General features: G+C 36.0%; 1 protein-coding gene across 3 annotated transcripts in view; it reads right to left on the reverse strand.

Annotated features, from left to right (window-relative positions):
* ANKRD31 (ankyrin repeat domain 31) overlaps positions 1-27,233 on the reverse strand; it is a 131,889-nt gene that overhangs the window by 31,088 nt on the left and 73,568 nt on the right. The window contains exons 18-22 of one of the 3 annotated variants that reach the window (XM_059919352.1): positions 21,858-22,020; positions 19,577-19,692; positions 15,666-15,753; positions 4,568-4,664; positions 1,204-2,203 (exon numbers count right to left, since the gene is read on the reverse strand). In XM_059919352.1, coding sequence (XP_059775335.1) covers positions 1,204-2,203; positions 4,568-4,664; positions 15,666-15,753; positions 19,577-19,692; positions 21,858-22,020 — 1,464 coding nt within the window. Of the gene's footprint in view, positions 1-1,203; positions 2,204-4,567; positions 4,665-15,093; positions 15,426-15,665; positions 15,754-19,576; positions 19,693-21,857; positions 22,021-27,233 lie in introns of those variants that run through there. The other 2 variants (XR_009502635.1, XM_059919351.1) reach the window with 2 other exon arrangements.

The raw sequence follows: 27,233 nt of genomic DNA on the forward strand, positions 1-27,233 counted from the left end.
TACTCTGAGACCAAAACCAAAGACAATACAAGAAAACTACAGACCAATATGCTTAAATGACTCTATGGACACCCTGTAGGAAGAAAGAGGAAAAAATACAAAAACAGTAGAAAACTTTTTTCTTTTAGCAATCACTTAGATTTTATACTTTGCGTATGTACATATGTCAAAACTTGTCAAATTATATACTTTAAATATGTGTAGTGTATTGTATATCAATTGTATCTCAATAAAGCTGTTAAAAATAGCTGAAATACAAAAAATCATATTAGAATTTTATCATTGCTGATCCAGAGAAGTAACCACAGCTGCCAAAATTTTAGTTAATGTAACCAATTAATAACTGAAATTTGAGTTACTTTGGCTAATGTGAAGTAGGTACTACTTAGCAATAAATTGGTTGACAGGCAAGCAAACAGGAACATCAAGGGATCTGAGATCAAGCTGCTAATTTAGTGTTTAAACTATAGCTTGGAGCTTTAAAATTAAATTTTTTTGCTCCTAACTTATAAATAAAGCTTATTAACTAGGAAAAGTCTTATAATCCAGAAGTGGAAAGGGTTGAAAAAAGGGGTCATTTAGATTAAATTCCAATTAGCTTGGAATGGTTTTCTGTTGGATTGGTCCACAAGCAAAGCAGCATTCCAGGACCCTGCAATCTTTGCCACTCTTATATCCTCTTTCAAAAACTGAATGGGGGAAAAAGGGAAAGGAAGCCTCCTTTGTAGGCATTTCTAGCAGAACCTTTTTTTTCCTCTTCTGTTATTATGCATATGTGATATTGTTTTGAGTTATATTTACCCAAACTCTAAGTCACTTTCTGTTTCTAAATTGAGCTACTATGGAAGATGAGTTTATACTTAACCCTTATTAGGGAAAGCTGTAGCAGTACACACTGGTAGTTCCCAAAACTTTGGAACCAAACACAGCTCCAATTTATTATTTTTATTTTGTTCTTAAATCTTTCCTGCTGCAGTAAAACTGACTAATTCTGGTCTGAGAGCCTAAAGGTGCTTGTGACTAAAATGTACAGGGCAATTTTAGAAGCATGATTTCACTTGCTAAGATATAATGGTTCAATCTCGCCATTCAAGAAGCCCAGCCAAACCCTATTCCCCTAATTAGAGCTAAACACTATGTGACAGCAACATTTACTCACTTACTTGTAAAATTTACATAATTTTAGAGAAAAAAAAAGGATACCTGTGTTTTGAATTCCAGAATATTATTTCCCGGATTAATTCTTCCTAGCAATATCAGATCCTTTATCTGCATACATTTCTTTTTAGGAGTTGTGCTGTATTTTGAAGGATTTTTTATAGTATGTTGACGGCCAGACCCAGAGGAGGAGGAGCTCTGACTATCATTTGCATGTGGAACAGCAAGAGCTGATTTTTTAAGATAAGGTTTCACCTGATGCCCCGTATTACTGCCAAAGACATCAATCCCTTGATGTACCAGGGATTCTGATGTCCCCCTGTGTGGTTGCTGGGAAGCTGTTTTCCTGTTTCCTTTTTTTGGATCACAATTGGAAAGAGCCTGATCACAAATAACAGCTGATGGACTGGCATCATTGTGGGCAAATACACTTGCGGTTTCTGAAATCTTTAATGTGCCAGTTACTGCTGAAGGACTAAAGGACTCATGCCCTTTGGCTGTAGTATCTGTAAGATCATTTTCTTTTTGTGAATATTCTGCTTGAGCAATAAAAGAAATAGGTTGGGATTGTAATTTAATCTTCTTAGTGCCATCTGAAAGTCTGGATTTTGATAATCTATCTAAGGTACAGTCACTGACACTTTGTTTAGAATTCAGTTCATTTCCAGAAAATTCTTCCCTTCTCACTGTCTTTGAATTTAGACAAGTGTTGGTATTTTGGTTGTCATGCCAAATTTCCCAAGACAACTGTGTTTCCTGCACGCTTCCACAAACAAGGCTGACAGGAGAAAATGAACCTGACTGGGGCTGTACTGAATTTTCTAGACTGGTAAACTCTTGGCTGTCCTTTTCATTAGAGATTTCTGAGCTCAATGGCAGCTTCTTGAAACTAAGACCAGACAAAGATCTAACATTCTTATAGTTCTGAATTTTCTGGCTTATTTTTTTCTGTTTTTTTGCTACAAGTAAAAGGCTCTTCTGCCTTGTGGCCAAGTTAGCTAGTTGCTCTCTCAGGACTCCATGCTTAAATGACTCTATGGACACCCTGTAGGAAGAAACAGAAAGAGGAGAAAATACAAAAACAGTAGAAAACTTTTTTTTTAGCAATCATTTAGATTTTATACTTTGTGTCAATTTAATCAGCTCAAAGTACACAAGAGACTATCTTTGCAATGTATATTCTTTGAGAGAAAACTGTTGCTTTACTTGAGGTAAATAAGTTTGCCTTTTTTAGGAGGTGACAGTGTGGTTATCCACATTTATATTCACATCATTACTTATCAGTTGTGAGTCCGCCCTAAAAGAGAAACAAAACTTGGGTTGCTTATCTAGATACCTAGTAGTCCTTTAGTTGGAAGGTATAAATTGATGGCCAAGGAGCAACACCATTCTTTAAGTTTGGAATTCGCTTACCTGTTTACAGTGAAATGGTGTATCAAGAAGGAAAATTTGGGAGTAAGTTCCACCCAAATTCCCTTACTTATGGAGGACTGAGATTGTTTTGTGAATAATTATAAGTAAGCTAGACCTGAGAAACGTCAATTCATCAAGTACTTATTGTATTGGGTTGGCCAAAAAGCTCATTTGGGTTTTTCCGCAAGATGTTACGGAAAAATCCGAATGAACTTTTTGGCCAGTCCAATAATTGTACTTTGAATCTGTAGTGAGGTACTTTGAAGTGACTACCCAGATAAGCATTATCCTGTGTGCCCTCCTTAAACCAAGTCTCTCAGGGGCTTGAAGACTGAATGGGAGGAAACTGGCTCATCCACACCTGTCTTTTGGTTATACCCACCTATTCCACACTGATCTTCAGGATATTGGACACTTTGTTTCCAGTAGCTCTCAAACTTTTTGGTTTCAGGACTTTTTTATACTCTTAAAAATTACTGAGGAACGCAAAGAGCTTTTGTTTATTTGAGTTATATCTATCAATATTTACTGTTTTAGAAAATAAGACAGAAAATTTTAAAACACAAGACTACACAAGTGCACATTCCATTAGCTATTAGAGTGACGATATCATCACACGCCATGTGGCCTCTAGAAAATTCCACTGTACACTTATGAGAAAATGAGAGCAAAAGTGGGCAAATAACATCTTAATGTTATTATAAAAATGGTTTTGACTTCTTAGACCCCTTGAAATGGTCTCAGGGACCCTCAGGGACCATCTTTTTAGAGCAGCTGTTTTAAGAGAAAGCAATAGTATAGGTACTTGTCTCTCCTAACACAGTTTAGAGTTGTTGGTACTGAACTCTAACTGACTGGATGTCAAAGCAAGTAGTAGATATAAGTGGAAGAAGCATCAAGAAGAAATCAGATTAGCAAATAACTGGTAGTATAAAATGCAAGAAGCTGGATAGATAGAGGAGAAGAAAGAAGAAATTAATATCACATTTAAAACTATGTGAAACAAAGAGTTCAGACAGAAAATACAAATGCTCTCTAGATTACAAGATTTTAAGGCTAATAGCAACATTAGTATGAAGACACACATATATAAAGGAATATTATTCAGCCATAAAAAAAATAAATCCTGCCATTTGTGACAACATGGATGGATCTTGAGAGCGCTATGCTAAGTGAAAAAAGTCAGACAGAGAAAGACAAATACTGTATGATGTCACTGATATTTGGAAGCTAAAGCAAAAACAAAAAAGGCATAGATACAGAGAACAGATTGGTGGTTGGTGGAGGTGGCAGGTGGGTGAAATGGGTGAAGGTAATCAAAAGATAAATTTCCAGTTATGAAATAAATAAGGCATGGGAGTGTAATATATAGCATGGTGACTATAGTTGATAATACTGTATTACATATTTGAAAGCTGCTAAGAGAGTAGACCTTAAAAGTTCTCATCACAAGAAAAAAGAAAAAAAATAGAAAAACTAAAAAAAATAACGCTCAAAACAAGAAAAAATATATAACAAATTTCTCAAAAAAAAGGATGATAAGAGGTAAGTAATCAATATAATCAGGATAAAACTCTTTAAGGACCCTGAGAGTTTAGAAGTACACAAAACCACAAAATATACATGATTAAACTGCTTAGAAGAACATTTGTGATAGCATAAAAGAAAAAATTTTAATGTAAAAAATGTGAGTTTACTAAGGAAGGAAATTTACTTATGGGATTCATGACCAGAAATTGCTTTCATAAAATTCATGGCTGTAGACAACTTTTTAAGATAGTAAAATGTCCTTTTCTGAACATTTCAAGTAATAAAGTAGAAAAATATCTTTCTAGGAAGTATAATTCCTCATGGAGGTAAAAGATTAGATGACCTCATAAAGTCCTTTTCTGGTCCTAAGCAACATTTGTAATCTTAAGAAATTCTAGGCCTATTGTAGATAAAAATAGATAAATTCTGAAAACTCTAAAGCATTCCTATTTTTTTTTTCACTCACCTGTATTTTTTAGCTAAATCATCCCTTTCTGCCTTCTGTTTGGCAAGCACGTTGTCCATAACCTCCTTTATCTCTAACATCTTATCAATGTATTGTTCTAGAAACATGGTAATAAAATAAAAAGTCAGTTAATTGAGAGATAACAAATGTTAAATTTGGTCACACAGGACTTAGCCTTACTGTTAATTAAAAAGCCATTATTTCCCTAGGAATTATGTCACTCTATGGAAGTACCCTGAAGTGTGTAAGTAAGAACATGGTATCAAGAAGAAGCAGGCCAGACTGAATTCTAATTCTGTTACCCCACTGACTAAGCTTTGTGAACCTGGACAAGTCACTGACCTCTCTGGTCAGCTTCCTTACCTGTGAAATGAGGGTAGTAAAGGAAAATAAATAGGAAGATAAATATTTTGTCTGTTAAAATTATTTACGTTTTAAAATACGAAAGGAATACATTGTCAATGTAAAGAAAATATGCAAATAATATGAATGTTTACAGAGAAGTCAAAGACTATCCCACTCAACCACTCCTTCTCCTCAATATTTCACTCCATGAAAGAGATTGCTGTTAATACTTTGGTGTGTGTGTGTGTGTGTGTGTAAACTTTAAAATATATTTATATAATATATTGTTCTATACTATATTTGTACTATATATATTATATGTACTTAAAAATAAGAGTCACACTATCAGTTCTTTTTTTTTATTAATTTATTTTTTATTTTATTTATTTTTGGCTGCGTTGGGTCTTCATTGTTGCACATGGGCTTCCTCTAGTTGTGGCAAGTGGGGGCTACTCTTCCTTGCAGTATACAGGCTTCTCATTGCGGTGGCTTCTCTTGTTGCAGAGCATGGGCTCTAGGCATGCAGGCTTCAGTAGTTGTGGCACGCAGGCTCAGTAGTTGTGGCTCGTGGGCTCTAGAGCACAGGCTCAGCAGTCGTGGCGCATGGGCTTAGTTGCTCTGTGGCATGTGAGATCTCCATGGACCAGGGCTCGAACCCGTGTCCCCTGCATTGGCAGGAGGATTCTTAACCACTGCACCACCAGGGAAGTCCCACACTGTCAGTTTTTGTTCTTTACACTTAACACTTAGATAGGGCTATATGATATCTACAGTCACTTATTGATCTATATAAAATTACTTTTATAATAATTAAATTTTTCCTACTTTCTTCCATTGCTTCCCAAGGCATCATGACCTCCCCCATCACAGATTCAAAGGATTTACATGTAAATGTCAGTTATGTCCAAACCCAGATTCCCAAATAGGAAATTTCGCTTAGATGAATACATTTTATTTATTTTAAGCCTACTTGCTATTCATTTCATTTTTGGCTTTGTTTCTTAAGCTTTTTCCTAATTTTTTTAGACCAACGCATATTTTTCTAGATAATTTAACTAGACAAAATCAGTGGTGAAAAATGACATGAAGTTCATAGTTGGAATTTGCTCTAGAACCTCCCTCTGCAAATCAGACAAATGATTTGATAAGTATAGAGTCTGTTCCCAGACTAGTTTCTATCTCCCTATTATTATGGCAAAAGATTAGTTTCACGATGTGATGCATATGCTAACAAAGGGGAGAAACTTGTATGATAATTAAGAATTTATATATAAATTTTTAGCAGATTTGACACTTTAATAAAAAACATTTACATTATCTATGTCTCCTGTTACATTTGGGTTTTCTAACTGAATTTTAAACCACTGGTAAAAATAACATTATCATAGTAACCTAAAAGATTCTATATATTTCTATAAGAATGGATATAAAGATGTTTTACATGTAACTTGATACTATATACTTATTTATCAAAGAGACAAAATTAATCAATGGTATCTTAGAGAAAACCTAGAAATTGCCCTAATATGTGTAAGATTTTAATATGTGATAATAAGGCATTGTAAACAATGAAGATGAGAGGAATTATTCAACAAATAAGAGTAGGCAAATGGGGTAGTAATATGGGGGAAAGCCCTATTCTATCCGTATACCGTATGTGGCAGAGAAATTTCAGTTGAATTATAGAGTTAAGATGCTTAGGAAAAAAAACATATAAAATGTTTAAAATGAACATTTTTTTCTGCCTCAATTCAGTTGAGGCACTAAAAATATTTGATATCAAAGTGTATATAAAACATCAATAAGAAAAATTTACAAAGAAATGTACAAAAAAAATTCATTACTCTTGGATCCCTCAACTGGATCAAAGATACAAAAGGTGTCAGAATATGGAGGTGGTGACTTTGTAAAGCTGTTTCTTTAGAGAGCTGTAGCTTAACTGGGTGGGATTCTCTATGCTGAGCAGCAAAAGTGAAAGGTGAGGGCGTTTCTCCCCTTTACCTCAAGCCTAAAGGGGTAGTTTCTCAAAGGACTATTAAGAGTGTAATGACTTTCTATTGAGGTGACAATGGACTCATATCTGACTTCCTCTTTGATCTTGAACATCTAGAGGTTGAGACCCTGAAAAGCAGGGAGCTTCCACAGCACGGCAAGGAGAAAGTTGCTGCTGTGCTAGGAATTAATTGTCTTTCCTTCTAACAGTGGGTCCAAGAAGCCAGGATCTTGAAGACAGTGTGTAGACTGCCCTGTGGTCCTGCTTATGAGGGTTTGTACCTGAGGGTGACAATCTGTGTAAGGTGGACCACCAGGAAAAAAAAGAAGCTGAGAGGAGACTGAGAGGGCCCAGGGAAAGAAAAATGTGCACTGTCACATTATGGGAGCTATGTAGAAGTTTCAGAACAGCCTCAGAAATTTTGTTTTGAAGAAACTTAGTTTTAAACAACTGTAAAAGAGTGATGGCGCCAACCACAGTCAGGACTTGATCACCAGCCAAGAACTCTAGAGTCCTACTGCCTTACCTCTCCTCCCCTAAAGGGGCAATGAAACCAAAAATAGGGATCATGATTAGAATAATCATGGTGATAACAGAATCATGGTTATAACAGAATAAAATTAAGTTACAAAGCCTGGGGGTGGGGAGGGGAGGAAAGTTTCTAAACTTAGAAGCATTAAAAGAAACAGCAAAGAGGCTGATACATTCTACTATACGGAATTTGAGAATTTCTGTATTTAAGCCCACACTAACATGTTATGAATAAAAAGACAGTTAAGAGGTGAAAAAAGTATTTGCAGCAGTTATGACAGAAAAGGGGTCAATAACTTGATTACATAAAATGGCTCCAATTTATTAACAAACAGGAACAGTCAGTTTACGAAACAGAAAATAAAACTAGTGAAAAAGTACTACTAATAAAATCAATAAGGCAGATGAAAATACGATGCATATTTTTTATCAAACTAGTAAAATTTTTTTTTCTGTAAAATTATTTAAAATGAAAATACTGATGCTATTAGCAGCGTAAAGGCAAACAAACACAAATGTGTGTTGGCGGAAGTACAAATTATTATGTAATACTTCAGTAAATCAATTTATCAATATGAACCAATAGATTTTAAAATGTTTATATATTTTTGACCCAATAATTTCAATTATGTTAATTTTTCCTAAGAAGATAATCCTAAATCCAGAAAAAACTATGTGTTGTAGTGTAATAGCAAAAAATTACAAAAATCTAAATGCTCAACAAAAAGGGGAAAATTAAGTAAACCATGGAACATTTATTGAACATTTACTATGTAACTACTAAGAATGATGACTATGACAAAAAAGAATGTAAAAACAGCACATCTAGCACACCTACCAAAAAAGATATCCTACATCCAAAGACAAAGAAACCACAATGAGACAGTAGGAGGGGTGCAATCGTGATAAAATCAAATCCCATACCTGCCAGGTGGGCAACCCACAAACTGTAAAATAATTATACCACATAAGTTCTCCGACAGGAGTGAAAGTTCTGAGCCCCACGTCAGGCTCCCCAGCCTGGGGGTTTGGCAATGGGAGGAGGAGGCCCCAGAGAATCTGGCTTTGAAGGCCAGCAGGGTTTGATCGCAGGAATTCCACAGCACTGCGGGAAACAGAAACTCCACTCTTGGAGGGTGCACACAAGGTCTCATGTGCACTAGGACCCAGGGGAAAAAGCAATGACTTCATGAGAGCCTGGGCCAGACCTACCTGCTAGTATTGGAGGGTCTCCTGCAGAGGTGGGGGGTGGCTATGCCTCACTGCAGGGACAAAGACACTGGTGGCAGTAGTTCTGGGTAGTACTCATTGGCGTGAGCCCTCCTGGAGGGCGCCATTTTCTCACCAAGACCTGGCCCCACCCAACAGCCTGTGGGCTCCAGTGCTGGGACACCTTGGGCCAAACAACCAACAGGGCAGGAACACAGCTCTACCCACCAGCAGACAGGCTACTTAAAGTCTTCCTGAGCACACAGCTGCTGGCTAAACACACCCTTGACATGGCCCGCCCACCAGAGGGACAACACCCAGATCCACCCACCAGTGGGCAGGAACCAGTTCCTCCCACCAGGAAGCCTACACAAGCCTCTTATACAGCCTCATCCACTGGGGGGGCAGACAGCAGAAGCAAAAAGAACTATAACCCTGCAGCCTGCAGAATGGAAACAGCAATCTCAGAAAGTTAGACAAAATGAGATAGCAAAGGAATATGTCCCAGATGAAGGAACAAGATAAAACACCAGAAGAACAACTAAGTGAAGTGGAAATGGGCAATCCATCTGAAAAAGAACTCAGAGTAATGATAGTAAAGATGATCCAAGACCTTGAAAAAATAATGTAGGCACGGATTAAGAATATACAAGAAATGTTTAACAAAGACCTAGAAGAATTAAAGAACAAACACAGATGAAAAGTACAATAACTGAAATAAAAAATACACTAGAAGGAATCAATAGCAGAATAACTGAGGCAGAAGAACGGATAAGTGAGCTGGAAGCCAGATGGTAGAAATCACTGCTGCAGAACAGAATAAAGAAAAAAGAATGAAAGGAAATGAGGACAGCCTAACAGACCTCTGGGACAACACTAAATGCACCAACATTCACATTACAGGGGTCTCAGAAGGAGAAGAGAGAGAAAGGACCTGAGAAAATATTTAAAGAGATAACAGCTGAAAACTTCCCTAACATGGGAAAGGATATAGTCACCCAAGTCCAGGAAGCACAGATAGTCCCAGGCAGGATAAACCCAAGGAGAAACATGCTGAGACACATAGTAATCAAATTGACAAAAATTAAAAACAAAGACAAAATATTAAAAGCTACAAGGGAAAAACAACAAATAACATACAAGGGAATTCCCATAAGGTTATCAGCTGCTTTCTCAGCAGAAACCCTGCAGGCCAGAAGGGAGTGGCACAAAATACTTAAAGTGATAAAAGGAAAGAACCTACAACCAAGAATACTCTATCCAGCAAGGCTCTCATTCAGATTCGACAGAGAAATCAAAAGCTTTACAGAGAAGCAAAAGCTAAGAGAATTCAGCACCATCAGACCAGCTTTGCAGCAAATGCTGAAGGAACTTCTCTAGGTGGAAAAGAAAAGGCCACAACTAGAAATGAGAAAATGATGAATGGAAAAGCTCACCAGTAAAGGCAAACATATAGTAAAGGTAGGAAATCATCCACATGCAAATATGATATCAAAACCAGCAATCGTGAGAAGAGGGGAGTACAAATTCAGGATACTGGAAATGCATTTGAAATTAAAAAAAACAGCATTTAAAACAATCTTGTATATATATAGACTGTTATATCAAAACCTCATGGTAACCGCAAACCAAAAATCTACAATAGATACACACACACACAAAAGAAAAAGGAATCCAAACACAACACTAAAGTTAATCGTCAAATCACAAGAGAAGAGAACAAAAGAGTAAGGGAGGAAAAAAGACCTAGAAAACCAAATCCAAAACAATTAACAAAATGGCAATAGGAACATACATGTTGATAATTATCTTAAATGAAAATGGATTAAATGGCCCAACCAAAAGACATAAACTGGCTGAATGGATACAAAAACAAGACCCATATATATGCTGTCTACAAGAGACCCACTTCAGATCTAGGGACATACAGACTGAAAGTGAGGGGATGAAAAAAGGTATTCCATGCAAACGGAAATCAAACGAAAGCTGGAGTAGCAATACTCATATCAGACAAAATAGACTTTAAAATAAAGACCGTCACAAGAGGCAAAAAAGGACACTACATAATGATCAAGGGATCAATCCAAGAAGAAGATATAACAATTGTAAATATATATGTACCCAACATAGGAGCACCTCAATATATAAGGCAAATACTAACAGCCATAAAAGGAGCAACTGACAATAACACAATAATAGTGAGGGACTTTAACACTCCACTTTCATCAATGAACAGATCATCCAGAAAGAAAATCAGTAAGAAAACACAGGCCTTAGATGACACATTAGACCAGATGGACTTAATTGATATTATGGAGCATTCCATCCAAAAGCAGCAGAATACGCATTCTTCTCAAGTGCACATGGAACATTCTCCAGGACTGATCACATGCTGGGCCACAAAGTGAGCCTTCGTAAACTTAGAAAAATGGAAATCCTATCAAGCAACTTTTCTGACCACAACACTATGAGATTAGAAATCAACTACAAGAAAAAAACTGTAAAAAACACGAACATGTGGAAGCTAAACAATACACTACTAAACAACCAATGGATCACTGAAGAAATCAAAGAGGAAATAAAAAAATACCTAAAGACAAATGAAAACAAAAGCACGATGATCCAAAACCTATGGGACACAGCAAAAACAGTTCTAAGAGGGAAGTTTATAGCAATACAATCTTACCTCAGGAAACACGAAAAATCTCAAATAAATGACCTAAGCTTACACCTAAAGCAACTAGGGAAAGAAGAACAAACAAAACTCAAAGTTAGTAGAAGGAAAGAAATCATAAAGATCTGAGCAGAAATAAATGAAATAGAGATGAAGAAAACAATAGAAAAGATCAATGAAACTAAAAAGTTCTTTAAAAAGATAAACAAAACTGATAAACCTTTAGCTGGACTGATCAAGAAAAAAAGGGAGAGGGCTCAAATCAATAAAATTAGAAATATAAAAGGAGAAGTTACAATGGACACCCCAGAGATACAAAGGATCACAAAAGACTACTACAATAAACTATATGCCAATTAAATGGACAACCTAGAAGAAATGGACAAATTCTTAGAAAGGTACAATCTCCCAAGACTGAACCAGGAAGAAACAGAAAATACGAACAGACCAATCACAAGTACTGAAATTGAAATTGTGATTTAAAAGCTCCCAACAAACAAAAGTCCAGGACCAGATGGCTTCACAGGCAAATTCTATCAAACATTTAGAGAAGAGTTAACACCCACCCTTCTGAAACTATTCCAAAAAATTGCAGAGGAATGAACACTCACAAACTCATTCTGTGAGGACACTATCACCCTGATACCAAAACCAGACAAAGATACCACAAAAAGAAAGAAAATTACTGGCCAATATCACTGATGAACATAGATGCAAAAATCCTCAACAAAATACTAGCAAATTGAATCCAACAATACATTAAAAGGATCATACACCATGATCAAGTGGGATTTATCCCAGGGATGCAAGGATTTTAAAATAACCACAAATCAATCAGTGTGATACAACACCACATCAACAAATTGAAGAATAAAAACCATATGATCATCTCAGCAGATGCAGAAAAACTGGACAAAATTCAACACCCATTTATAAAAACTCTCCAGAAAGTGGGCAGAGAGGGAACATTCCTCAACATAATAAAGGCCATATATGACAAACCTACAGCTAGCATCATACTCAAAAAAAAAAGAAAAAAGCTGAAAGCATTTCCTCTAAGATCAGGAACAAGACAAGGATGTCCACTCTCACCACTTTTATTCAACATAGTATTGGAAGTCCTAGCCACAGCAATCAAAGAAGAAAAAGAAATAAAAGGAATCCAAATTGGAAAAGAAGAAGTAAAACTGTCACCGTCTGCAGATGACATGATACTATACAACATTTCTATACACTAACAATGAAAGATCAGAAAGAGAAATTAAAGAAACAATCCCATTTACCATCACATCAAAAAGAATAAAATACCTAGGAATAAACCTACCTAAGGAGGCAAAAGACCTGTATTCTGAAAACTGTAAGACGCTGATGAAAGAAATCAAATATGACACAAACAGATGGAAAGATATACCATGTTCTTGGATTGGAAGAATCAGTATTGTCAAAATGACTATACAACCCAAGGCAATCTACAGATTCAATGAAATCCCTATCAAATTACCAATGGCATTTTTCACAGAACTAGAACAATGGAGACACAAAAGACCCCGAATAGTCAAAGTGACCTTGAGAAAGAAAAATGGAGCTGGAGGAATCAGGCTCCCTGGCTTCAGACTATACTACAAAGCTACGGTCATCTAAACAGTATGGTACTGGTACAAAAACAGAAATATAGATCAATGGAAAAAGACAGAAAGCCCAGAAATAAACCCACACTCCTATGGTCAATTAATCTAAGACAAAGGAGGCAAGACTATACAGTGGAGAAAAGACAGTCTCTTCAATAAATGGTTCTGGGAAAACTGGACAGCTACATATAAAAAAATGAAATTAGAACATTCTTTAACACCATAAAGATAAAATAACTCAAAATGGATTAAGGACCTAAATGTAAGACTCGATACTATAAAATTCTTAGAGGAAAACACAGGCAGAACACTCTTTGATATAAATCACAGCATTATCTTTTTTGATCCATCTCCTAGAGTAATGGAAATAAAAACAAAAATAAACAAATGGGACCTAATTAAATTCAAAAGCTTCTGCACAGCAAAGGAAACCATAAACAAAACAAAAACTCACAGAATGGGAGAAAATATTTGCAAACGATGTGACCGAAAAGGGATTAATCTTCAAAATTTACCAACAGCTCATGAGGCTCTATATCAAAAAATAACCCAATCAAAAAATGGGCAGAATAACTAAATAAAAAGAACATTTCTCCGAAGGATATATACAGATGGCCAAGAGGCACATGAAAAGAGATGGTCAATATTGCTAATTATTAGAGAAATGCAAATCACATCTACAATGAGACATCACCTCACACCAGTCAGAATGGCCATCACCAGAAAGTGTACAAACAATAAATGCTGGAGAGGGTATGGAGAAAAGAGAACCCTCCTACACTGTTGGTGGGAATGTAAATTGGTGCAGCCACTAAGGAGAACAGTACTGAGGTTCCTTAAAAAACTAAAAATAGAGCTACCATATGATCCAGCAATCCCACTCCTGGGCATATATCCGGAGAAAACCAGGGTTCAAAGGGATACATGCAACCCAATATTCACTGCAGTGCTGTGTACAATAGCCAAGACATGGCAGCAACCTAAATGTCCGACAGATGAATGATAAAGAAGATGTGGTACATATATACAATGGAATATTACTCAGCCATTAAAAAGAATGAAATAATGCCGCCATTTGCAGCAACGTGGTTGGACCTGGAGATTATCATACTAAGTGAAGTAAGTTAGACAAAGACAAATATCATATGATATTGCTTATATGCGGAATCTAAAAAAAATGATACAAATGAACTTATTTACAATACAGAAAAAGACTCACAGACTTAGAGAACAAACTTATGGTTACCAGTGGGAGAGGGTGGGGGAGAGGGATACACTGGGAGTTTCGGATTGACATATACACACTGCTATATTTAAAACAGATAACCAACAAGGACCTACTGTATAGCACAGGGAACTCTGCTCAATATTCTGTAATAACCTAAATGGAAAAGGAACTTGAAAAAGAACAGATATGTGTATATGTATAACTGAATCACTTTGCTATATATACATCTGAAACTAACACAACATTGTTAATCAACTATACTACAATATGAAATAAAAATTTAAAAAATAATAAAGTAGCATATGGGAGAAAAAATTAAATACAGACCATCCATTGTTTAATTAATACTATCTAATACATTATTTCTCACACATCTAATAATTTCTGGTAATGCCTTAAATGTTTGAAATTTTGTGAGTTTCAACTCTAAAATTTAGATATGTTTTAGTAAATTAATGCCCCCCAAAAAAGAAAAAAGGTTATAAATCAAGGATCTTCCCAAGGTGTCTGATTTTATCTCAAAGGGTACTTTTATCTTATGAGCAGAATATGGGAAGTTTCATGCAGGATAAAAGAAGTAAACAAACAAGTCTTCAAATAAATCCTACTCAGGACAAATAATAATTTGGCTTATGGCTTAGTAATTATTATCAAATTGCAACACGACAAACATGGAATGTATAGTGAAGTCACAAACGATTCAGAACTGGTTCCCTCTGACATGAAGTTTTTCTAGTGCATTTGAAGATGTGTAATTATATTTTTAAAAATTCTTCCTAATGAAACACCAGTAGCATAAGCATTATATAAAGAGAAACTTGCCCTAAATACTTCTATGAGAAGATACTTAGTCTACTCAATAACTTAGAATTAACTTTGAAGATTTATTATAACTTTTAAAAAATGATTTCATTTTATATTATTTTACTTTGGTTTCAAGGGATATCATACTCCTGCAAAGAGTAAAGTCCAAAATTAAGGTACTGACAGTACTGTACTCCCTCTGAAGGCTCTCGGGGAGGAAACTTCCTTGCCTCTTCTAGTCTCTGGTGGCTCCAGGCATTCCTTGGCTTGTGGTTGCATCACTCCAGTCTCTGCCTCCATCTTCACATGGCCTTCTCCTTCTCTCTGTGTCTCTCTCTTGTGTGTCTCTTATATGGACACTTGTCACTGGATTTAGAGCCCATTTGGAAAATCCAAGACAAATCTCATTTCCAGATCTCTAATTATATCTGTAAAGACTCTCCCCCCTGCAAAAAAAGTCACATTCACAGATTCTGAGGCTTAGAATGTGGACATATTTTTGGGGGAGGGCACCTTCAACCCCACTGCACTCCTATTTTGAATTCTACCAGAAAGTTAATTTGGCCTGTTCTTGAACTTCATAAAAATGCAATCATACTTATACCCTACCCCCCCCAAAAAGAAGATGAGATAGCAATACCTTGGATGATTGAAATAATCAGACTTGAGTATGAGTATATATTTACCTGCATCTTCAGGGGTTCTTATTTCAAACGCTAATAAATTTTCTTGTTTTTCTTCTAAATCTTGTAGAATGGCACTGATGGTCTGATGCTATCAGATAAAATATTAAAAACTTCATTACAAGAAGGTAGATGTTTTTCTCTGATATGCAACTGACAAATGCACAGTAAAAGTGCTAAAGAAAGTGCCACTAAAAATGCTCATTTCCCTTTATGTTCCAAATGTACTCAGGCTTTGTTTAAACTTAATTGTATATATATTGCATATTTGGGGAAAAATTAAACTTAAATATATCTTGATTTATGTAGCAGATCTGCTCCAGGAAAACAGAATGTAAGAGTAGCAACCATACAAAGAATCACAATTTCTCAATGACTTCTGTTATAGGCATAGGAGAAAAAGAACAACTCAGCACATAATATTTAAAGACCATATATATGCAACAAGTTCACTTTAAGGCTTTATGACTATCATTGCACACTACTGAAATTTCACACATAGTCTTACAAATACAAAACACTCTCAAAAACTCACAAAGGGGATTTAAAACCACCTCTTTATACACTTGTCAGTATTAATATTCCTGACTCAAATGCCTTCTATGTATTCTGCCCAGAACTTTCTCTTTCTTATGAGAGACGGAATTGTGGAGTGGACTCTGGAACTGGACTGCCTGGGTTTGAATTCCGGCTTCATCTCTTCCTAGCTGGGTGACTACAAGTTAATTATCTTGTAGCAAGATTAATTATCCTCTCCTTGTCTGAACTGAGTAACACATATAAAATGTTTAGGACAGTGTCAGCACAAAGTAAAAGCTCAATAAATACTGCTTATTATTATTATATTAAACCAATCTCACACACAAAACCCCTGACTAATCTAATCCATACTGATTTCTTCTTCCTCAGAATTACTTAAGAATTTCAGTGCTACAGAAATTAGCATTAACATGTATAATGTCTTATATATTATATTTCCTCCATCAAAACAATGAGATCTTGTAGGCAGGAGCATGGGCTTTCATATTTGTATAGGTTTCCACACTGCTGGATATACAATTGTTGCTCAATAAATGACAACTGATGGACTGACTCGTACTATGTATCCTTTAATATATTCTCAAAACACATTCTTTTTTAAAAGATGTATGTCCTCAAAGCCTTGTGAAGTATGTTGCTCTAAAGTTTTACTTTGGTGCCCACAAGGGATATGGAAAATGCACATAATAAAACCATCCAGTTATGTGGAAAAGCAAACTAAAGGTCTAAATTTGTCACCAGACTAAGCCTCTACCTACAGGTTGGGATAAAGAAAACATCTTTTGGTGCTGACTTCCCTTACTGTTTTGTTTCATATTGTAGATGCACTCAGTCTTGTCCACCATGGGCCATAACTTTTCACTCCATACCAGCTCCACATTTTACCATGAAGGGCCCAGTAAAACTTTCCCTCCAAGATCCCCCTTCTTAGTCCTTCATTACTATTTGTTTATCTTACCAAAAAAAAAAAAACCCAACAAAAAAACAAAAAAAAACACTCCTAACCTAGGATCTGTCTTTGGAATAAGCAACTTATAGACAGTTTATACTCTACTTACTGTAAAGCTTCACTATGATTTTATTCCAGATTTACAACTTTTACTATGGCAGGATCATCTTTGCCTCTGACATCTCTTTTACAATTTTGAATATTAAAACATAGTGGTTAAGAGCACAGGCTCTGGAGTCAGATTGCCTGGAGTTTAATTCTGCCATTGCTACTTAATAGAAATGTAATTCTGGATTGTTACTTACCCTCTCCTACTTTAGCTTCCTTATCTGTAATGAGGAAGGTAATGATATTAATAGAAACTACCTAGAAGAATTATTATAAGGACTAAATGGGTTAATATAAAGCGCTTAGAGGAGAGCTTACCATATAATAAATACTTGGTGAATGCAAACTATTATCATTATTATTTTTTATTACTTCTGTACTCATTCTGTATGGAGGTAGAGAAGGAGGCTGCCTACACATGCTGTGATCTGAAGGTGTTAGAAGGTAGCACCAAACTAAAATCATCTCACTTCCTTTGCACCTGGCCATAGAGTCGCCCCCCCACCCCCATCCTCAATTTGGTTTGGAAATTTCAACATTCAAAAACAATTTTACATTTACAAAAGACAAACCCTTGACGATTTTAATGTCTGCATATTTAAGTTTTTTTTTCTTTTTTTTTAAGTTGGTTTTCATTAAACTCCTATATCTCCACTATATTCCTCTGTGGCTCAGCATCTAAAATGATATACATTATTCCTGAAGCAAATACCCATATAGTTAATAACAATAGGGTGATTTTTCCATAATGTTTTAATCTTTACATGAAAATATACCTTAAAGATACTAATGGTCAATATGGTGAACCGAGCTGATACAGAAGGACTCCAGTCTACTTCAAACAGTTGGAAAAACACATTAGACAAAATACAATAAACTTTAACCACCTGTCCCCAGCTAAGATTGGAAAAAGAAAGAGAAATAAAATGAAGCTAGTAGCAGCCCATGAGGGATCTGGAACAAACATAGATATTAGGGATTAGGGTCCTACAAAGGAACAGAAGATAAGGCCTCAGGGCCACATGAAGAAGGAGTTAGAATGGAATCCCCTCATAAAGCTAGTGACCTTAAGTGGGTGTCCTTTAGCTTAAATAAGGATTAGAAAAAATTCTACTTGTCACCCACCCAAGGCTTTGGGTAGAAAATCGGAGATCAAAGGCTATTGCCCAGAATATAGTGCAGAGAGTTAAAGAGATGGAAAATATGAAAAAGACATATGGAGACTGGTCTAACAGCCATCTAAATATGAGTTCCAAAAAAGGAGATACTGAGAATGGGAGAGAGGTAATATTCAAAGATATAAGGGCTGAGAGTTTCCAAAATACAAATGAGAAATGTGTCTTCAGATTAAAGGAGCATGTCTAGTCCTTAGAATAATTAATTAAAAACACATCCACATTTAGACATAACCTAGTGAAACTGCAGAATATAAAAGAAAAATCTTAAAAACTGTAAGCTTAAAAGACATTATCTACAAGGGAATGACAATTAGATTGACAATTAACTTTTCATTCATTACAAGAGATACCAGGAACAATGTAAAATATTTTTTAAATGCTGAGGCAAATACAATTTAGTTTGAATACCATTCAAAATATTTAAGGTATAAAATAGTTGATTAATCATAGTTTAGGTTCAATGAATAATATTTTCCCCTCTACACTAACAAAAAATATGTAAGGGAAATCTAATCAATATACATAGTCTTATTCAAAATAATATTTCATTGAGGATGCTACTTTGCTTAAGAAATTAGTGTTTAGTAAGCTGTATATTTTAATCAAACTAAGAATATCCATCTTATATATTAATATATGTGCGACTACTATGTGTTTTTTTTTTTTTCAAAAATATAGGTTTACATGAGGGATTTCACATATAGCAAACACTATCACTATAAACCATGTGGGATCCACGTTGGTTAAACCAGGTTTCTTTTCTCTTCTCTGTCTGGGTTCCAGGGTCTTTTCTACCTAGTATGTATCCTAGATACGTTTTGGAAGTGGGTGGGTGAAGACACACTATGACAGTGGCACTGTCTGTCGGATAAGAAGTAGCCAAAAAACCCAATCTAGGTGTAAAGGATAGCAGCTAAACTATAATTCTGTGTTCAATGCAGATAATGGAGAGTTAACTATATACCATATTTTCTTGGTTCATTCTGTTCAATTATGCTGCATTATTTTCTTATGACAAAAAACATTTTCAACTTGTATGTCCTTAAAATGGAAAGAGTGCTGCCTACAGCCAATGGCTGGCTGGCCCAAAGAATGGCATTTTCTAGGCTGAAGAACAAAAGGATTTCAACTTCACTCACCATGGCAAGGTTTTCTTTTGTTTTTTCTTGGTGTGAAACAGAACGTGTATCAACAGTTTTGCAGTCATCACAAAAACACTGTTTGTGTCTTTTTGCCCGGATAGCAGGAATTTTTACTTTAAAACATAAAATTAGAAAATATAAGAATGTGCAAAAATTTAGCATCATTTTATCAATTGTAATGGTGACAGGAATGGGAAGGATAAATTAAGTCTATAATTACTATGATATCTTAATGTTGGTCAGCACCTCATTATTTATTATCAATTGACTAACTACAGCCAACATTTGCTGAATACTTATCACATGCTGGACATCGAACTCTTTTCCTGAATCATCTTATTTAATCTTCATATGAGCCCATGAGGTAGGTAATTAATTACATCTATTTTACAGAAGAGGAACGTGAAGCTTAGAGGGATTCAAGAAGTTGCCTAAAGTCACATAGCTAGTACTGAAACCAGATCTGACTTCAAGTCCATGCTCTTAAATACTATGACTATAATTCATTGTCTCTGTAGAATTCTCTCTGAACCTTCTCCCATTTTGGATTCTCTTTCTCCATATATGGGTACCCTATACCCCTCATTCTGTTGGGGAACCTGATGAAGGAAAGGTATATACAAGAAACAACAGAAAAGTGGGATTAGATATAGCACTTTATAACAAGAGTGCCCAATAACTCCAAATATGGCTGTGAAGAGGGAAAGAGACACGCCTGGGGCTCTAAGAAAGTCCCTGACCCTATGGACTTAGCATATGGTAGCAGGCAAAGAAAAGAAGATTTGTGTGTCAGTCTCTTGACTTTGACCTACATGTGATCTAGCTCACTAGTAAAATAGGACACAATGATTATCCTTGCCTCTCACCGATCATATCAGTAACAATGATTCCTCCCTTGAAAACAAACAGTTGGTAAGGTTGTGGTAGGCTGGGGGAAAAGTGAGTCACGGGGGTTCTCTTCCCAATATTCTCCCTCATAAAGAGGACAGATAAGTTCCCGGCTTTCTTCTTCTATGAGTCAAGGCTCAAGCATGAAGGAAAAGGAAGAACAATTCCCTCTCCTCAACACTCCCCAAATTGTGTTTAACTGCCTGTTTTCTGGTTTATCTCCTCACAAGACTGGAAGCTCTTCTTGGGCAAGTGCCTGGTTTTTATGGCAGGTGCTCAACAAATGTATGTTTTCTCAATTAGTGTTCACTAAATGCTTCTTTCTTTTTTTTTTTTTAACACATCCATCACCTGACATTGTCACCGTGTGTGTGTGTGTGTGTGTTGGTGAGAACATTTAAGATTTACTCTCTTGGCAAATTTTAAGTGTACAATTTATTATTATAAACTATAATCATCATCTTATATATTAGCTCCCCAGAACTAATTCATCTTATAAGTGAAAGTTTGTATTCTTTGACCAACATTTCCCCATCTCCCCCCCATCACCCCCTCCCCCAAGCCCTTGGCAACCACCATTCAACTACCTACCTGGTTCTTTAAGCTTGACTTTTTTAGGTTCCACATATAAGTGACACCATAAAGAGTTTGCCTTTCTGTGTCTTTCTATGCTTATTTCACTTAGCATAACATCCTCCAGGTTCACCCATGTTGCCACAAATGGCAGGATTAAATGCTTATTTCTTATAGATAACTCATTATATTATTTAAGTGCAAACTACTGCTAAAAATGGCTCACAAAATTTTACCTGACTATATATTCCCTTGAAATATTCTTTCCATTGTAATATATTACACATACATATATAAGCATAATATATATACATACATATATAAGCATACATATATAAGCATACATACATACATATATAAGCATAATATATTTGCTTAACAAATTCATATTCTAGCATTAGAAAGTTTGTCTTGAAAAGTTGGCATCATTACAAATTTTGAAGTAATGGAATCTTAGTTTCAAAGACTTTAGTATAATGTCATTCTTTTCCGGCCCCACTACAAGTAAACCAATCTGCATAGTTTCAGTAACATCTCTATCTCAGATCCAATGCTATGAGAGATTAATGTTTGTTTAATGAATGATATGTGTTTTGTTTCAACATATAATTCCAATACAACAGGACCATATAATCTATAAATTAAACCAAGTTTGGAAATGCTATTTCTAAAAATAAATGATGCTTTTCAAGAGTTTAATAAACATACAAAACATTTATCCCTAGTTATGAAACAATTTACACAAATCTTAAGATTTTCTTTTTCTAAGCAGAGGCACACACCTTTATAAAATAGCAAGCACCACTGACATACATACCAGTGACTACAGCATTACTCTCATCTCTATTGTCAGTCTCAATAGCACCATAAGATTTTAGCAGCTCTTTCATGTTTTTATCATCTGCTTCATCCAAAGCAGTCTTCTGCTTTTGATCCTTTTGATTAGGGTTTGCTCCATGTTGTAGTAGAATCTCAGCTGCCTAAAAGGTATTTTTCCAAAGTTATCTCTACAGACACCTAAGATCAATAATTCCTGCTCTCATTACAAGACACCAATATCAAGTATTAAAAGATATCAAAACAAGTTTTCAAACGCTGACCAAGAAAATCTTGATTAAATTTGATATGACAACTGTAAACTGCTCCACTGATTTGGCCTGATCTGTCCTCACAGAAGAACCAAACACGATGACATGAAAGTACCAGATATGCTGCCTTCATCGCTGAAGAGGCAGACTTTGGTAGACTGATGTACAAAAGGATTTACTCTATCTTTTTAACACAGCCTTTTGTCCTCCTCTAAGCTGCTGGAAGACAGGGTGGAGAAGGGAGCAAGGATCATTTCAGGATTATATTAAATTATACACTGTATTATAAATTGCCAACAAACATAATTGAATAAAGTTTCATTTGAACTATATTTCAGGTATGTTACTTGTTTAGGAGGTTTTATAAGCTAGCCTGGGAACCTAATGTCCATTCTAATATTTTCTATGCAAATATGTTTCCTAAATAGATGACATATTCACAGAATGTTAATAAGATTAAAAAGAAACAAAAATAATCTACTCCAACCCCACCTTTTAAAGAAGAGAAAACTGAGGTCAAAGATAAATGTTGTGACATTTTGGGGGCAAAAGTTTCTAATATAAATAATGCTTCCCTGAAAAACTCAAATAACTCAAATTTGTGTTTAACAAATTTGAATAACTCAAAGTTGTGTATTAGAAGTAAGTTTATAATTCATCGAAGTTAAAGATTGTCACTAATTAGTTGACAGTATAAGTCAACTAGTAAAAAACAGTGATTCCATCTGCACAAGGCAAATGACTCAAACCATTGAAAAACCTTTTGTTTAGGAAAAATGGTCAGTATTTTGTTAAAGTAAAGATATGCATATGTGCTAGTAGCTTTTCTCTTTCAACTTGTGTCCAGGTATGGAAAAGCAGAAAAACTTAGGAGCAAACGGGCCAGCAGAAATAATAAGGATAGCTCCTTCTTTGTTCTATCAGCCTAGAGTTAGCCCAGCCTAAAGGAAAATATATTTGTTTTAAAGTCAAGCATACAAAACTCACTCCTGCTACTTACTAGCTATGTCCTTGGGCAAGTTATTTACCATCTGAACCTCATTTCTCTCACCTATGAGGCTTAAATGTGAACCCGTGTAAAGTATTTGGCACATGGTGGGGCTTAAGGAAAACACTCCCCTATTTAGCCCTGTGTAATCTCCAGCCTGCTGGCTCTTTGCCTAATCTCGTGTAGTTTCCTTACGCACATTTGTAGATCAGCCAAGGAATTGAGGGGATTCCCCTTTAAATTTCTGGAGAATTCTCTCTGTGCAGATATATTCTGTCTGGTATTTTGCCCCATAAATTTTATCTGTTGGAGTTTTAAACTCCAAACAGTCTTCTCAACTCATTGAGATCATAAGGCTATTTGCTTTCTTCCTCCCTAGGCTTCTGCCTGGAAACTCCTCCTAGTCCATGAGGTGGGGCAATCATACGGTTTGTCTCATTTGTTTCCATCCTCTCAGGGATCACTGCCCTCTGCTGCATGTTGTCTAATGTCTCAAAACTGTTATTTCATATATTTTGCTCACTTTTCTAGTTTTTTTTTTTTTTAAATTTTATTTATTTATTTATTTATTTATTTATGGCTGTGTTGGGTCTTCGTTTCTGTGCGAGGGCTCTCTCCAGTTGTGGCAAGTGGGGGCCACTCCTCATCGCGGTGCGCGGGCCTCTCACTGTCGCGGCCTCTCGTTGTGGAGCACAGGCTCCAGACGCGCAGGCTCAGCAATTGTGGCTCTCTGGCCCAGCCGCTCTGCGGCACGTGGGATCTTCCCAGACCAGGGCTCGAACCCGTGTCCCCTGCATTGGCAGGCAGATTCTCAACCACTGCGCCACCAGGGAAGCCCACTTTTCTAGTTTTTAAGGTGGGAGGAAATATCTTATCCCTGCTATCCCATCTTGTACAAAAGTGGGTACCCATTCCCACCCACATTTTATCTTTAAAAAAAATCTTTTCCTCTTATTCTTCTTTTCCTTATCTTTTTATTCTCCACATTTTACAATGCAGAATACATGACCATCTTGGAAGATAACTTAAAAAAGAAATTAAGATTTTTTTAAAGTTGAAAGTTGAAAAAGAAAATAAGATGTTGAATAACTTTGCATGTAGTCATGCCAGAGAGAAAATTAGGAATTAAATATACAGGGTGTTATAGAATTGATACTTAGTAGGTCTACAGTACCATATATTTACCTTTCTTGCTCCCCCTTATTAATCTTCCTAGATCGTCTATCAATATCCTACCTCAAAATAAAGAAATAGGGACAAAAGGGGAGAAAGTGAGTCAGAAATAAAATGAGTCAATGATAGAAGAACTGTCACATGGAGGGAAAGTTAATGAAGATATGAAGAAAGATGCTGGCAATATATCAGTACCAAAGGAATTAAAATATCATTAAAAATACTACCTCCTTCTTTTTAAATAGAATATTTCTCCTTAAAGTAAAGGCAACAGAGATGTGGAAGGTTATTCCAAAAGCAAACTTTGTCTTTATCACCACTTAGGTAAAAGAACGTCAGTAATTCTCTAGATAAAGCAATAGCAAACTATGGCCCATGGACCAAATCTAGTCTGCTGCCTGACTTTGTAAATTAAGTTTTATTGGCACACAGTCAAACCCACTCATTTACATGTTGTCTAGGGTTGCTTTTGCACTAGAACAGCAGTTGAGTAGTTGCAATAGAGACTGTGTGGCCCAGAAAACCTAAACTGTTGATTATCTAGCCCTCTGTAGGAAATATTTACCAATCCTTGCTCTAGACCAGAGCTGCTCAACAGAGTTTTCTTTGATGATGGAAATGTTTTAATCTATACTGTCTAATGTGGAAGCCACTGCCACATGTAGCTATTGAGTACTTCAAATGTGGCTAATGCAACTGAAGAATTGAAATTTTCAAAAAAAAAAAAAAAATATTTATTTATTTATTTTGGCTGCTCCGGGTCTTAGTTGCTGCAGTAGGGTTCTTTGTTGCCGCAGGCTGGACCTTCATTGCAGTGTGTGGGATCTTTTAGTTGAGGACTCTTAGTCGCGGCATGCAAACTCTTAGTTGCGGCATGCATGTGGGATCTAGTTCCCTGACAAGGGATCAAACCCAGGCCCCCTGCATTGGGAGGGCAGAATCTTAACCCACTGGACCACCAGAGAAATCCCTGAATTTTTTTTTTTTAAGATTTTTTTTTTTTGATGCGGACCATTTTAAAAGTCTTTATTGAATTTGTTACAATATTGCTTCTGTTTTATGTTTTGGTTTTTTGGCCACGAGGCATGTGGGATCTTAGCTCCCCGACCAGGGATAAAACCCTGCAACCCCTACATTGGAAGGTGAAGTCTTAACCACTGGACCGCCAGGGAAGTCCAAGAATTGAATCTTTTAATTCAATTAATTTTAAGTAATTTAAATTTAAATAGCCACATGTGGTTAGTGGCTACAGTATAGGACAGTACAGCTCTAGATCAAATTCCTTATTTCAAGGGTAAAGATATCATTATCTTTTTCAAGCAGCAGAACTAGGCCTAGAACTCAAGTTCTCTAAAATCCAGTTCGGTGTTTTGTCAAGCTCCCTTTTTGCTATTTCCTGTGGTGAATTTTCAGTTCTTGGCATTTATGTTTACAGAAGACCCTCTACATCTGAGTAATCATTTTCTCTAACCCTTGAAGTTACCAAATTTCTATGAGGGAAGCTACAGTCTTCAAAATAGGAAAATTCTCACTTATGAAGGCTACTTACAAACTTTGATCTAATCAAACATCCCTCCCTGCTCAATAACATGGCATTTTTTCCCATCCATCAAGTCAACATCTTTCTCTTGAGTTTTGGTCAATTTACCACTGGTCCCTGATATTGTAAATAGCCAACAATAAAATGGAAATACACTACAAATTGATTACAAAGTCAAAATGTAAAGATGTAGGATTTCCTGAACTCATATATTAAAATAATATTGTAGAAATGCTTGAAGCACCTGTGAAGCAACTGATAAATGAGAAACTTAGAGGTAAAACTGTTAACCTAAAAAAAAGAAAAATTTTGAATATGAATGGATTAATACAGGACCTAGGGAAAACTTGTGGTACCTCTCAGAATTTTTGAAAAAAATACCTTCCCTGAGGTCATGATGCAAAAAACCAACTGTGAGATAAAGGATGTCCTATGTGCTGTCATACTATTTTGCCAGAAAAGCTAGGCCAAGAAAACATACATTATTCTGTTTTTGCTGTTCCAGAAATCATTATTATTTCAATTAGAAACTAAATATAATACTATTTAGAAAAGAGTTAACATAGCAGGCCTAAAACTGCTATCTAGAAAGGCTGTTTGCTAGGTTGGTCTGAGGCTGGCATCTGTGAACTTGGCTGGTAAACAGTGCACTACACTGATATAAAACTTTCCCTAATTGATAAGAGTGGCTCTCTGTGCTTAAACTGTCTACACAAGCAATGTGGTTTATACTTCTGGGAGTCTGGAATCTTGCTATGTGCTAGGCAGAGGGTGCCTACATGACCAGCCCTCAATATAAATCTTGAGCACTGAGTTTCTAATGAGCTTCCCTGGACAGAAACATTGCACTTACGTTGCTACATTTTCACTGCTGAGGGAAAAGCAAACTGTATGTGACCTCTCATGAGGAAGAGTGCCTAGTACAGCCTGCACATGGATACCTCCAGACTCCACCTTTTTCTCTGATGATCTCCCTGTGTATCCTTACCATACTGCTGTAATAAATCTTAGCTATGAGTACAATCATATGCTGAGCTCTGTAACACCTTCTAACAAATTTCCAGGTATAGGGGTGGTATTGGGAAACCCCTTATTTTGTTTATATTGCATTTTTCAGGATAATGTCTAAAATCTTAATTTTCCTACTATGAAATTTTGGCCCTTATTTAAGTGGTTTCACTTTAAGTAACCTTTTCCCTGTACATATAACCAGTAAATTCATCACTTCAATGACTCTTCCTGTTTGCTTTCTTCCATTGCATGACCACATAACTTTGAGACTTTGTCAATTCTTCTTTAATTTAAATATCTTAAAGGTCAAAGAGCTTCTTTGATCAAAAGAAGCCTCCCTGGACATTAGCCCACCCATTTGGTATTATTCTTAATCTTTAGTTTATCTCTCTT

This window comes from Balaenoptera ricei, chromosome 3, assembly GCF_028023285.1.
Source record: "Balaenoptera ricei isolate mBalRic1 chromosome 3, mBalRic1.hap2, whole genome shotgun sequence".
NCBI classification, from domain to species: domain Eukaryota; kingdom Metazoa; phylum Chordata; class Mammalia; order Artiodactyla; family Balaenopteridae; genus Balaenoptera; species Balaenoptera ricei.